Genomic DNA, 14,854 nt, shown 5'->3' on the forward strand with positions numbered 1-14,854 from the left:
CCCAGCCCTATGCTGTAACCACAAGACCAAGTTGCCTCTTAATGCTCATGCTAACTCTGAAGTGTTTGTTTACCGTTGGCATATTGACTCTGAGACCTGTTAAATACAATCCCAATAAAAATCTTATTTAGAAAAAAACGCTATTATTGCAAAGAAGCTATAGTTCTTCTGATCGGTTTGATACAGTGTGTTTTAAAGTTTCGTGATTGATGCTTCTTCGCTAAGGCCCTGGATACATAGCTTTCCTGAACTCTGGCCAAGAAATCACCAGATCGGAGGTTGAGTGGGATGTATACAGTTCTGATTTTCCGCACTAACCAAGCAGAAATCTTTTCACATTATCTAGGGTCTAATATGGCCCAATCCTGCAGTCCCTTTGCATGCAGGACATTCACAAGTTGGTAAGAGATCTGCATCCAGAAGGCATAAAGGATTGAGTCATTAGATCTGATTAATAAGTCATTTAAGCACCTGATACAGCAGGTTTGTGTTTCCCTTCATGGTGTCCTTGTACGTGATCTTTCTCACCTTTGTCATCCTGCATGCCTGGAGCTGGTATTGACAAAGCTTCACCTGTTGCAGAAATTATTTGAGCTACTTCTGAGCTTGCTGTAAATAAATAAAAATATACAGTACTATTTGTATAATTTCTGTGTATAACATAGTATAGACACCTGAATGTTGTTTATGTTGGCGAGAAAGAACATGCCACGTATAGAGTGTGAATAAGCCACCTTCTCCCACAAGGCAAAGATCATAAGTGACCAACAACCAGACACTGCTTCCCACCCAGAATTTAACTGAAGGTAGGGCTGAAGGACAGGACACTCCCAACTTCTACAAACTGTGACTTGGCAGTTTGCCCACATTAAGTCCCTTGCAGTTATCAGAAACTCAGAAGACCTACGAGACAAGTATCCAAGATATTCTTATTGAATCCTGTGTACAAGTCTCACAGTCCAGTTAATTCAAGTCTTCAGCTGCATTAAAAAAAAAATCTAGTCACTGCAGTTTACATTAGCCTGCTGAAAAGTAACCAGAATGCAATCAGAAAGCACCCCACCACTGAAATAGAAAAGACCATTATCTCCTAGAGCAAATATCTTACCAATGATTACATAACACCAGTCTTCAAATAGTTTTATAATGTAATAAGACAATGAAAAGTGTACCAAAAATAACCCTTTTGTTCCTCTCCCCACACTAAATTTTACACCATTCTGGAAAGTTACCTCCTTTTTCTTCCACTAACGTTGAAGGAGCTTCTGTCTTACTCTTCTGTGGTCTGGTACTGGGATGTTTGGAGTCTTTCATTAACTCTTCTACAGAGGAGATTTTTAGTGGACCAGGTTGTATCTTGAAAATCATATATATATATATATATATTTTTAAATCACCACATACTATCAGTCATACAATGAATATTCAAAGAGTCACAGTTCTATTAGATTATAAACATTTCAGCACAGGACCTCTGTTTTTATATACTGTACAACACCATGCACATTGCTAGCACCTCAAAATAATAATTCCACCCACCAGGCAGTAGCAGATCAGATTACCTGAATAACCCCAAAATGCTATTAGAATGTAAAATGGCATTTGCATTAGCAATTTTCAAGATCAGAGACTTGACCATACAAGACCCTTTGCTATCAGTTTCATATTTTCCATGGTAAATTTAGAATTTCACACCCAATTTTTAATTTGAAAACAGCCTTCACAATTTTCAGTTCTTTCAAAATGAATTCATTAATTTGTGTAATTTAAATATGAATAAAGTTTGACAAATGTAAGAATTTGAACAGATTGTCTTTATCAAGTACCAACCCATAACATTCAAGGTACCCCAAAGAGCTCTACAAAGCAATTAACTGTATTAATACAGATTGTGTACAGACTCCAGATACACTATTCACACACTCACCAAATGGCTCACATGCAGCTTTGGAGACTGGGTTTCCACTACTTCCCAACGGAGACAACTACATAGTCTATAAGACCTCACGGACAATGTTTCTTTCTGATATTCATTAGCCACTACCAACACATCCTCATACCATATTGAACAAGTCCTCTCCCTTATTGGCACTTATAGTCTTTATATGCTTGTAGACTGTGTCCTCCCTTAGCTGTCACTCTGCCAAGCTATAAATAGGGAGTTCTTTTACATTTTTCTTCCGGGTAAATCCAGACTATGTCCACTTGGAAACAGAGTCAAAGGTCCTCGCTTGGAGGAATTTTCAATTTACTTTTATCACCCTGATTCAGAGCAAACTATCTTCAGGGAAACATATCTCCTGGCAGAAGAGGGGTGACAGAGAAACAGGACACGCTCTCTGATTTTTGGTCAGCATCATTCATTGATGTTCTGGATGTATTTAGGGAACTTTTGGCTATTACTACCAAACTTGACTCCTGTCCTTGTTGCACAATAAAAATCTAGAAAGGAGACACTGGGTCTGTACTGGTAGAAACTGTCACTCTCTTAGTGAGGGCAGGCATCAACAAAGTTTACATCAAACCCTTGCTCAAGAAACCATCATCTGACATTAAGATCTCACTAATCATCACCCAGTCCCTTTTCTGGGTAGGCTACAAGAGTGGTGGTGATGGTGAAAAAACTATGGAAACTCCTGGAGTCTCAGATTTCCTAGATCCTAGGCAATCCACTTTCAGACCTTCAGAATATAGTGGGAAAAAACACACTTGGTTCATTGGTAGATGACCTTGTGACAATGGATAACAGATGTTAAAGTCAAGCAGTCATGATTATTCTATCAGATGCTTTTGATGCCATTGACCACAATATGTAATTGACATGGCTACAGACTGACAGGAATAGATGAATCAAATTTGAATGGTTCTACTGATTTCTCTCTGACAGGACCCAGAAGTTAATATTGACTGAATGTGCATCTAGCCCAAAGGTTCACTCTGGTAGGGGGCTGCCTATTCTTTCACCCCCAAGCCTCTCCTGTCCAGTGGGTAAGACAGATCACTAGAGCAGATAAGGCAATTTAGGCTACAATGCCTTTATTAGGCAGATGACACCAGCTTTGTTGTCTCCATTTCATCAAATGTGCACAAAGCAGTTAATAGGTTTAGCTAGCGTCTGGCTGGGATAGAGGGCTTGAATAAGGACAAATCGGCTGAGACTCAACTCCGATAAGAAACAACATTAGCTAAGATGGGGAACCAACTAAAACAACTGGGGTAAGTTATATTGTCCTGTTCCATTCAGAGAATATGCTAGTTTAACACCCCCACACACAACTTAGGTCTGCAACCCTGGGGTCTTTCTGGATCCTCACCTGCTTCTGAAAGCTCAGATAGCAGCAGTGGCCAGGAACGCTTTTCATCATCTATGCCTGGCCAGGAGGCCTTTTCTTTCTGATAAAGTAAACGTGAAATTTCTAAAGTTAATTTCTTTAAAGTCAATAGGAACTAAGGGAACTCAGCACCTTCCCAGATCAGGATCGCAGAAAGGGTCTCTCCTGCCGTCTGCAACATGATGCCAATGACCTTTTCCAATATGACCTTTATTGCAATACAACATCCAACATGGTGTTGTCTATCACTCTTAACTTTAAAGATTTCAAAAAGTTTATCTGTTCCCCAAGATGCATGACCTTAAAGTGATTCAGCCTGGACAAATGTATTTCCTGCTCATATTTCTTCACCTCACTACATCCCTATACAGTACTATTCCTTCCAACATAATATGAGATGCAAATTTCAACAGTGTGCCATTTCCCCCTTTTCCAGGTCATTAATGACCAAACATAATACCTATCCATTTTAGACCTCTCCACTCAAATAAGTAAAAATGGCAAGATTTTACAATCCATGAATCACAATCCATTTGAGACTGTGAAACCATATTAAAACCAAAAGGAAGCAGTGCACAAGGACAACAGAACACAGCAGGTGAAGTCAGTCAAAAGGTAATTGGTAAGTCAGCATCACACAATGTCTGAAATATGAAAGGATTTTTATTGTGTATCTATTAAATCTCTCTCTTTCTTTAAAAAAAGCAGAAATACATACTGACTTTCTAATTACAGTCATGCTGAATTCACAGTTCTGGCCTCTTATGTATATTGAATCAAAAGTATTTAGAATTTGAGAAACAGAGCAAAAGTTTCCTTTATAAAAAAAATTTACGTGAAAACTTACCGGTTTTTTTGGCATTGGCACATTATAAGGGGCAGGACCAAGTGCCATTTCAAAGAGTTTATCCGAGTATGGGAGGGTCTTCTCTACGTTCTCTCGGAAACGTGGATCATAATTAGCATACAGAACAGTTCCACCAACTCCTCCGCCAACAAACAAGACACTTGCCCCAATAATTTTGCCTGCAGAAACACTAGAAAAAAGAAATAAGGCTGAGAAAGCTTTTATGTACGTCAAACCAGTAGGATAGCAAACTAACAATCTCGGGGAGGAACACCAAATTGTTGTTATAGATCTGAAAGCCATCCTTTTTAAAATGAAGGCCCACAAGTATTCATCACAACCATTCCAATATATCTCGGCAAACCTAAATACATATATCAACTAGTTGAATAACTTCAACTTAAACTTTTCTAGTTACTGCAACTTTCTGAGCCACACAAAGCCTGATATATTGATATTAAGCACAAGGGATGGACAAGCGTTTGTGAGAAACTAATGAAGAACAACACAACCAATTAATTTGGTTTAACATGTCATAGGGCAACCAGAGACCTTTGGGGCAGGAACTTTCTATGGAGTCTAACTCCACTGACTGCGAATATACTTTAAGGGCCAGCTTTTCAAGAAACCTCTGTACCTGCAAATGGGGCCAATTTTCTGAAGAGTTCAGTCTGTTTTCAATCGCATCTGCATGACTCCTCCTTCAGCACTACCAAGTCCCTCAGTACCACACTGGGGCATTGGTTCCAGACTAACACAGAAGCAAGAATGCCACCAACTAACATTGTCTGCAACAACCCACTTTCTCTATGGTGGTTTCCCATCCAAGTGATGACCATTTGGCAGCTTGAAATCTGATGCAATCACACAAGAAACCATTGCTGCACACCATAAACATATACTGGCAACAAATGTGTAATTGCAAATCCCACGTAAATGAAAATGACAACCAAACTCACTCTTGATGAATCAGATAGGTTAAAGTACCAATACCACTTACAAAACTCAATACATACCCTGACTGTCCTGATGTAGCATATCTGCGGCACAGTTGTAATGGACGGAGTGAATATTTACCACATAGGCAGTTCTAAGAAGAAAACACAAGAATAAAGTGATGCATATAATTTAAAACATTTTTTAAATTTTCTGCATTTCAACTAATTCCATTTATTCACAAAATAGTCAATCACTACCTCTTACATATATTCTGATAAATAGATAGAAGAGGAACAGCTGATATCAAAACAGTGATACTAGATTCTGTTTCTCCATAATTAATTATTGGGCAGTTTCCCCAAACAATAGATTCCACTCAGAAATGGTAAACAACAACAAAAAGTCATTTCGAAGCATCTTCCCTGCATTACTAACATAATTTTACATTATTAAAACCAAAGCAATTTTCAACAAAACAAAAAAAATCTAAATTTACTTTCCCATTTACGCTGCCTGTTTAGGTTTTGCATTTAATTCAGCTAAGACCATGCAACTGGACTACACTTTGGGGTGCTCATACACTGTAATTCATCAGTGACTGAGAGACAAACACTGACGGAATATTTAACGGTTTTCTTTTTCCTGTCTTAACAGACACTTGGTTCAGATTTCAAAAAGACTATTGTGAACATCATGAATTAGCTATGCTAAAATGTCCAGCTTCCATTTCTGTTGAATATTAAGATTGACAGAAAAGACTGGCTAACCCACTCCAATCCAGTAGCAGGGGAAGTCTCTCCCTACTAATGATTCTAGCAAAAGACAGGGGTATGAATTTCTGATGGAATAGTACAGGACTCCTGGGAAACAAATACACAAACCACAAAGAGAACTTTTCCCACAGTTAAGCATTTTAGGCAGCAGATAAATTTTGTAATCGAAAGGAGCTGGTTAAAAAGACAAAGGAAGATAAATTGCTATTTTGGACATTATGCTTTGAAACAAATAAAAGGTAGAGCAGATCCTCTAGCCCTGTTTCCATATTTATTCAAACAGTATACAGAATTAAAGCAGTAACACAATACACTGAATTCTTATTTCTTATTCTTTCCAGAACTGTAGCCAAAAAACTTTTAACTGCCAACAGAAACAGGAGTGCTCAGTGACAGGAAATGCGTGTTTCTTACCCTTGCAAAGCTGGTTTACAAAACTATCCAGTTGTGGGCAGCAGTAAGGTTTTTTTTTGGTTCACAATGGGGCAATGAGAAAGCAAAATACAGAAATCAGATAAAACCTATTAGAGTCAATCCCTGCAAATGCAAACTAAGATTTTTTGTTATTTATTTTAAATTAAAATCTTTTAAAGTATAACTTTTATTGCTTCTGACTCAAAGTTAGCGGCTCTTTACCAAGTATGAATAAATGTGTTTATTCACATAAGATTTGTACTCTGCTATTTGCATTCCTTAATCTTAGGAACATGGTTCTTGTCATAGCACTACTACAAGAGAGAATTGGGACTGCTTTTTACTCCTTCTGAAAAAATTGTTTCTACTATGAGTCGCTATTATGAATCTACCATTCAGTTTCCATTCAAACCCTATTTCCGATCTTCTTCTAGGTTTCCCAACATAAACTTCTTTCAGCCTGAAGTTTCTCATGCTTAATTTGAAATCAGAGCAGAATTTGTTGAAAACAAAATTGGTGTTAATGAGATATACTATTCTTAAATTACTGGACTTTGGAAAATTAACTTTCTAGAATTCCAGATTCTTTTGTCCATTCATAACTTCATGGCAAGTGCACAAATTTCATACTAGTTTTATGCAGTAAGCCTCACTGATATCTTATATATCAACGGTCAAATTCTTTAATGCTGGAAACTCAGTCAGATAACCCAACAGGGATTATAAAATCTATCAGATGCCCATCAGGAATTATTACCCCTCTAAACACCATGCTGACAGAGTTTAACTGCTTTGAGTGCCACTGGCTATGCTGGGGGAGCCTTAAACCCCTAGAGTGCAGAAACATGGGTCCCAGAGCAGTTACTGGCTCAGTGGTCTATGGATCTTAACGTCTGTTCTCCTGTCTAGCACAACTGATTTAATGCAAGTCACACGAGAACAGCAGCAGACATGTTTGAGTTGTACAAGCATGAAAAAAATTCTCTTATCACTGCTACTTGAAAAAGTAAAAGAAAGGTAATGATTTTTTAAAAGTAAGAATATACTGCCTTTAACATTAGTAGGATAGTACAATAAAGACAGAAATCTGTAGAATAGATATTTACAGTTAATTTCCCAGACCAACTTTAGTTTTGTCCCCACATTCTCACCTACCTGACTTACAAGCCACAGATCCTATCACTTTCTGTGCTTTCTTTTTCTGAAGTGAGCTGAAACCCCCATGCAACTTCCCCAAACACAGGCCAGTAACCTGACATTCTTCCAATCCACCTATCGAATACCAGTGGCTTGACTTATAATATTTATAATGCTAGAAGTCTGCATGGTACTTTACAGAAATAAAAATTCAATACAGGCCTCAAGAGCTCACAACCTAAAACACACACACCAAATTAAGATAAATGACAAAGAAAGGGAGGGACAAACATTAAGAGAACGTGAGCTGTATTACATTTCAAATGAAGCTGTTAAGTTCTCTTTTTGGAGTCTTACCCCAGTCTCACTACAGGGACGGAATAACACAGGAGTGGAGGTCATCAGTGGGCACTCAGGCTACAGAGGTGGGATGACAAAGGATTTGAAGAAGGAGACTGAGGATGGTACCTTAAGAGAGAGTTTTTGCCAGGTGTAGGGGGCACAATGAAAAAAGGCACAACGCAGAGAGTGGAAGGAGGAAAAAAAGGACCAGTTAGGTATGAACAGTTGGTACAGCACAGCGGAGCCAAAGATTCCAACTTTCACAATGTGCTTGTCTGATATGAGTGCAGATACCATTGTTCCCACTTCACCTTTCAATATGGATCAAATACCCCGTCCTCTAGACAGGCCAGACACTAGTGACAAGATTTGATTATATTTATATATATATATATATACACACACACACACACATACACATACACACACCACTTCTTATATTTACGTAGGAAACAGCTTTTAGGAATCGTGTGAGAGGGAACGACTTGTTTCTCTTTTTGTGCACCAATGGAAGCACTAGCTTAGACCAGTCATCACTGCTCAGAGCAGTTCTAGATGACAGAGTGGTAAAAATGCTGGCAGCCACAGTATGCTACCACTTCCACAGTAGCAAAATGGAGGGAGAATTTGATAAAATCTCAGGGAATACAAGGCCTTTGTAACCATCCTTTTAAAATGCAGCAGTGCACAGAGGGTTGCTAGCAGTTTGGCACATCTGCGGACCTTAAGAAGTTTTGTAAGCACAGGGTGGCCTGTGTGTCGTTTTCCATTTCCTATCCACTTTTTCTTCTACAGATAAGAACGGTAGGAGTTACCCAGAGGTGTTAATACTCTTTTGTCCATTTCAATTATTTTACCTACATTTATTTCAAGCCTAGTTTAGCAATTCATAAAATCACTAGCTAATGCATCATCCCAATATTTCTTTTTTGCGTAATTACTGGAAATATAACTACTTACAAGGAACACGGACCTAACTACTGATAGTGGAAAGTATCAGAGGATTTAATTACTTCATATGTCCTGCATAAAGAACAACAAGCAATTATTTCTGAGTTTAGAAGCCAAGGTAGCAGAAATCCCTTTTGATGAAGAGTCAAGCTGACAGCACAGATCCCTAGTGGCAAGGACACTGTAGAAGCATTCTACTTCCTTCTCCTACTGAAGCGCCATCTGTGTGCTACTTATTCCATCTGACATTTTAATTTCCACTTACCCGTTTCTTGGTTTTTTTAATCTTGGCATTCCACCTTCTAAAAGAGCCATTTTGCAATAGAAGTACTATTTGCCATACATTTCATAAAGAGGAGCTGAGTGAATTTTGAGCTTGAGAAAAGTGCCAGAAAATCAGCTTTATAGGCAACAACAGTGCTCAGGTCTCAACAGACTGCCAACAATAAGGAAGTGTCTGCACGAGCATAGTACTGCATTTTAATTCCTTTTGCATGTGCATCTATAAAACAAGGATGTGCTCCTAGAATGTAAAATAGATGCATTTAATAAAAAGGAATGAACAAAAATCAGACAAGGCAGAACTTAATCCTTATGGTAGAGTTGTGTGTACTAAGGACACCTGCCCACAAGTTTGAAATCCATCCTCCCATTATTAATGGAAACAGGTGTATCACTTTACACCATCAAGACCATATATTGTATAAACAGGTCTTGTTTTAAAAGTCTTTAAAAAGAACACAAGACAGACAGACAAACTGGACAAAAATTTCCCCACCCTGTGATAGACAACACTAACCACCATACTACTCTCAAAGACACAAGTTTAATTTACATAGAAACGCTGGCCCAGATCCACAAAGGTACTTCAGTGCCCAAGTCTCCACTGCAATCCAAAAACTCTGACTGAACCTTGTAGGTGCCTAAACTCACTTATTCTCTAAGTTTTCATGGTTTAAGTTCTGTTGGTGTCTAAGTGTCTACCTCTAGGCATGCACACTGCTGCCACAGGTGTCCTGACACCTATCTCCCACCTAAGCCCCAGAGCAATTCACAAACTGGGGGAAGATAGGCAGACAAACACCTAAAGTTGTGTGAACTGCCTGATCTGGCAGGTGTGCTCAGAGGCTGCCTACTGGACTGGGTCCTATTCAAAATCTGGCAGCAGCAGAAACCCAGCTTATAACGTTTGGCCCAGTGCTTAGAGTTCTCACCTGCGATGTAGGAACCCAATTCAATTCCGTCCTCTGCCAGATGGAGAGAAAGGATTTAAAAAGGAGTCTCCCACCTCTCAAGAGTGCTCTAACCACTAAGCTATTGGATATCCTGATGCGAGGCTCCAACAATCTCTCCTACTGAAGCTGTTCCACTGTGGATAAATAATGAAAGAGTGATTAAAGCAGGGGGACTGGACAGTTGGTCTCCCATCTTCCAGGTGGGTGCCCTAACCACGCTATCAAAATAGACCCTAGAATTAAAACCATTTATTTCTAATTTTCAGCTTCTAGCTCTTTTGAGGCCCCAAGTCTTCCAGAAACGTAGGCCCCAGAAACATAAATAGGGAAATAAAAATAAATGACTCAGTAAAAGATGGAACATTTTAAAGCTTGGTATGCTGCCTTATTCTACATCTAGCTCCTGCCATCTGAGATAGTCCTCTCTCTCTCCACCTCCTTGACGTCATCTCATTAGAAAGATATTTACTTACAAACTGAGAAAAGAGATTCAAAGATATACACCACACACAACTCAGATGTTTTTATATAAAAATTGTTCAGATCATAGCCACATTTTAGAACTATACTATAACCCTGATTCTCTACCAGCTTTGGATGTTTCCAAAGTCTCCAAAGATGTTTAAAACAGGAAGGATACACATGTAAAACTCCCAAGAGATGGCTGACAGTTTCTGGAAGTCTACATTCTAGGATCCCACCCCACAGCTCAAACCTTCCACAAACCTTGATTTAGAGGATGTCAGATGACTTGGCATACTGAGTTCTTCAACCTTACAGGGCAACAAGAATGCCACCTGCTGTTGTGGGGCTGGCTAGCTAGCTTTAAAGAGATTACACTCCAACTACAAAGCCATCAGGCCTTTTATATATTGGCTCTTTGTCGCTCTCTGTAGTTGGAAAACCTAAAGTACACTGACGTACAGAGTATAATCCTAAAAGTATATATTTATTAAGTCAGTTGTTTTATATGCTTCTGTAACGAAAAACACAATATTCCAACAAGGTACTTGAAAACCAGTCCAATCTATAAATACTTACGGTCTTCAGAAGAAAATGTGAAAAATTGCTTTAAAAAGACTTCAAGCTCATAATCTCCAAACATGATATAAAGTTAAGGTTCCACTTTTTTTTTCCCTTCAATTGGCTGCTTCTTGGAATGACACCATACACTTCTGTCCTATTCCTTTTTTCTCCATAACTACCATAATTGACAAGTCCCACTCACTGAAGGGTGGCAGACTCCCTCGTTTGGGGATTGACTTTAAAACTGCTTTTAAAAACAGATGATAAAGCTAGCTGTGTGGATTTCAGCAACATTTAAACTTACTCAAAGTCTGAAGTATCCCCTCAGCCTCAACCAAAAACAACTCCTTCCCATTATCATGTTCCCTGTTATTTATGAAACACCAATGTGCTCTGGGCTGTACAGGACAACATAAAAACAGTCCCAGTCCAGCAGAAGTTACAATATAGAAGAATGACAGGTTTCAGAGTAGCAGCCATGTTAGTCTGTATCCGCAAAAAGAAAAGGAGTTCTTGTGGCACCTTAGAGACTAACAAATTTATTTGAGCATAAGCTTTCGTGAGCTACAGCTCACTTCATCAGATGCATGCCAATGCTGATGAAGTGAGCTGTAGCTCACGAAAGCTTATGCTCAAAAAAATTTGTTAGTCTCTAAGGTGCCACAAGTCCTCCTTTTCAATATAGGAGAAAAATGTTAGAGTGCACTCGGAAACCAAAAGGGATTGCCTTAGGGCAGTTTTAGCATATTGGTTTGTTTGTTGTGGTCATTATAGAATATTTAGAAGGAAACAAGAGAGGGTGTGAGTCATGTAATCAGGAGAAATTAGAGGAAAACAAGGTCATGTCCTTCTCTACTGATGCAGGCATCTGGGCGCTTTAGACACAACATGTCCATTTTGTTCCTGTAGCAAGAGACAGCTGTAAGAATTTTTCAACCACCTCTCAGTGTTTATTGCACCTCCCGCTCCCAGACACTGCAACAGCAGCCAGGGAACAACCAAGGCCAGGCTCACGGACTTCTACAATCTGTGCAGCTGGCAGAGGCGCGCCTCTAAGGTAGAGGTGATGCCCAAAGAGACTACAGTCCCCAGCATGCTGCGGGCCAAGCCTAGAGCCTTTTAGGGGGGCGGAGCTGCGACTACAACTCCCAGCAGCCAGCGTGGAACTGGGCTCGAAGAAGTTAGTCGTCCGTGCCGACGATTAATCCCACAATGCACTGCTCCACCTTAAGACCGGAGACCTCTCCTAAGGAGTAGACGTCAGCAGGCTACAAACGTCCCACCTTACGGCGCGCGAGAGCAGCACCGGCCCATGAAGACTACAAGGACCAGCATGCAAGGCGACTCCCCCTTGTCACAAAGCTTGCGCCTTGCATGCTGGGGCCCGTAGTCTGCCTAGCCGGACCGTGAGAACCGACTGCACCACTCTATTGGCCGCTTCACCCGTCACTCAATAGACGGGCAGCCAATCAGCGTCTACGTGCGCCCCGTCATTCGGTGAGAGCTAAGCAGCGATTAGAGGACACGACTTCTCCCCGTGTCTCCTCTCGTGCTCGTGACCCCGATTCATTCTCCTCGCCGGAAAGCGGCGTTATCGCGATTTGCCGAGACAGCCCCCCCCCCCATTAGCGCGACGAGAGCGCAGCGCGCGACCGGCACAGGAGCAGCGATGGCTCCTGCCCTCCCTGCCAGCTGCTGGCGCCCCCCCTTCCCCGCTCACCTGGGCGGCTGCCGCGGCCCCCGCTCGCTGACAGACTCGCAGCATCTTCGTCCTCAAAGGCCGGGCACTGTGCGCGGTGGCGAGCGGGAAAGCGCCGTGTGCGGTAACTCCCAGCAGCGCCGCTGCCTCCGCCCCCACAGCCCTCGCACGCACTGCGCAGACGCAGCAACCGGCGGTGCCGCGCCGTTGTGGGGCGGAGCCGCACTGGGAGGAGATGGTGACTGACGCGAGGGGGCGCCCAATCAGGACTCGGAGAATATGCAAATAAATGGCCCGCGAGCCAACATGAGTCACGCTGGCCGTGTATCGCGCCCAGGCCTCAGGGTGGGGCGGTGGACCGGGGTGGGAGCCAATCAGAAGTGGGGGAGCTGGCCGCAGGCTGGCTGAGAGGGGAATGTAGCTAAAGGGCAGTGGGTGAGGTGGGGCCACACCACAGCCAGCCCCCTTCCCCCCACTTGCTCAGAACATGCTGTGCCCCATGCCTGGCCCAGCTCTCAGGGCTGCGCGCCTTAGGGGCCCGCTACGGCTCCCACCTCAGAGGTCACCCTCAGGGCAGGCAGGAGAGTCTTGGGGCTCAAAACGAAAAGGGTCCACTCTCCGCTCCCCCGCTGGGAGCAAGCCTGTTGAGCTGATTGCAGCCAGGGCCCTGTGCTGGAACAATTTGCACAGTGGTGCTGAGAGCCATTGTACCAAACTGTACACCCTGTATAGGATGGAATCCACTTCAAGCCAGGGGGTGCGGCAGCAGCGCCCCGAGTTCCAGCACCTATCATTGCAGCGTGAGCTTAGGGCCAAGTTTGTGCCAGAGACTCCAGCTAGCAGGCGCACCTGTTCAGTTCCAGGAGGTGGGTGGGCACAAGCCCGCCAACAGCTGAAGGTCCCTCTCCCAGTCTAAGGGGAGGAGCAGCTGAACCTGGAGCTCAAATAATTTCAGGGAACAACTAATGAGGAAACAGGGCCAGGAGGAGTGAGGTCATAGGGCCATAAGCAAGGAACCGGAGCTGGACACTGAGCAGAGAGCCCTGGACAGCTCCCACTGTTCCTCAAAGGTGTTTAGGGAACCACTGGATGCTGCCCAGAGGACCTTATGCCCAGACACGTGATCGGCTGCAAGAATGGAAAGAGGCCCCACAGTAGCAGAGCTCCTCACCATCCAGCGTCCTCCTCTTGGTTTTATAAATGGCCACTTTGACCAATGCCAGGAGGAGATTGACCAGGAGATCTTGTGACTTTGTGGGGCCACAGAGAGGATGTGCATGAATCAGGAGGTGAAGGGAATAGTGCAGCCAAAACCTTAGGAGAAGGTTCTGGAGGAGCCAAAAGAGGGGCTGCAACCTGGTGCACTCGAGATAAATGTGCGCCAGGATCTTCCTTGCCACCGCAAAAAGGGCAAGTATCAGGGATGAGGGTGTATTACGCCAAGTACATGCCTGTGCTCACAGCTCCATGAAGGAGCCGTCAGTTCATATCCCCGGCGGGCAGTAGGATCAAGGTGGAATATAGGCTGGCCTACCGGGGTTCTTCCCCCTCCACAGGTGGTAGGTCCCGCCACTTAATGTCAGGGTGGGACATGAGGGTAAGGAAATGAAATGTGTGAAGTATCAGCATGTACAGATGTGCCCTTGGCACGGTTCAGAAATGAACCAGCTACAGATCGCACAGCTGGCTCAGATTATGCAGGAGGGGAGCCTGGGGCCTTGCAGACAGGGGCCCAGTGAAAAGATCCAGAGAGCCAGGAGTGTGGGGCAGGGAGCACCCTCTTGCAGGACCTGCTCAAGGAAAGCCCGAGAGGCAGGAAATAAGGCTGCCCTCGCCTCCTGGAGTACACACCAGGGAGTTGAGGGGTGGAGAGCTCCATCCGCCAACCAAGTGCCAAAGGATCCACCCAGTCCTCCTGGTCATAGTCCAGGAGGTCTTCAATTCCTGTGGCATCTGCCAGGACCAGCCTCTGGCGCACAGGGGAAGACCCCACCACTTGCACACCTAGTTGGGGGTTGTGTAGCAGGGGCTCCGCGAGAACATCTGCCCTCTCGGCGGCCGCTACGGACCTGGTCACCAAAACCAGCTTCCAGGTCCAGAAGAAGACCGGCAGCTCAGAGCGGTCTCAAGGAAGACCCTTTGGATTAAGCTAAAAGAAC

At 43.0% G+C, this 14,854-nt stretch overlaps 1 protein-coding gene across 3 annotated transcripts in view; it reads right to left on the reverse strand.

Moving 5' to 3' along the window:
- Nucleotides 1–12,885, reverse strand: part of IMMT (inner membrane mitochondrial protein) — a 38,370-nt gene extending 25,485 nt beyond the window's left edge. The window contains exons 1-5 of one of the 3 annotated variants that reach the window (XM_048849182.2): nucleotides 12,717–12,885; nucleotides 5,196–5,269; nucleotides 4,180–4,369; nucleotides 1,233–1,356; nucleotides 472–609 (exon numbers count right to left, since the gene is read on the reverse strand). In XM_048849182.2, coding sequence (XP_048705139.1) covers nucleotides 472–609; nucleotides 1,233–1,356; nucleotides 4,180–4,369; nucleotides 5,196–5,269; nucleotides 12,717–12,761 — 571 coding nt within the window. In that variant the 5' untranslated portion in view covers nucleotides 12,762–12,885. The remainder of the gene's footprint in view (nucleotides 1–471; nucleotides 610–1,232; nucleotides 1,357–4,179; nucleotides 4,370–5,195; nucleotides 5,270–12,716) is intronic. The other 2 variants (XM_048849185.2, XM_048849184.2) reach the window with 2 other exon arrangements.
- Between the last annotated feature and the right edge of the window lie 1,969 nt (nucleotides 12,886–14,854).

This window comes from Caretta caretta, chromosome 4 (assembly GCF_965140235.1).
Source record: "Caretta caretta isolate rCarCar2 chromosome 4, rCarCar1.hap1, whole genome shotgun sequence".
Lineage (NCBI taxonomy): Eukaryota > Metazoa > Chordata > Testudines > Cheloniidae > Caretta > Caretta caretta.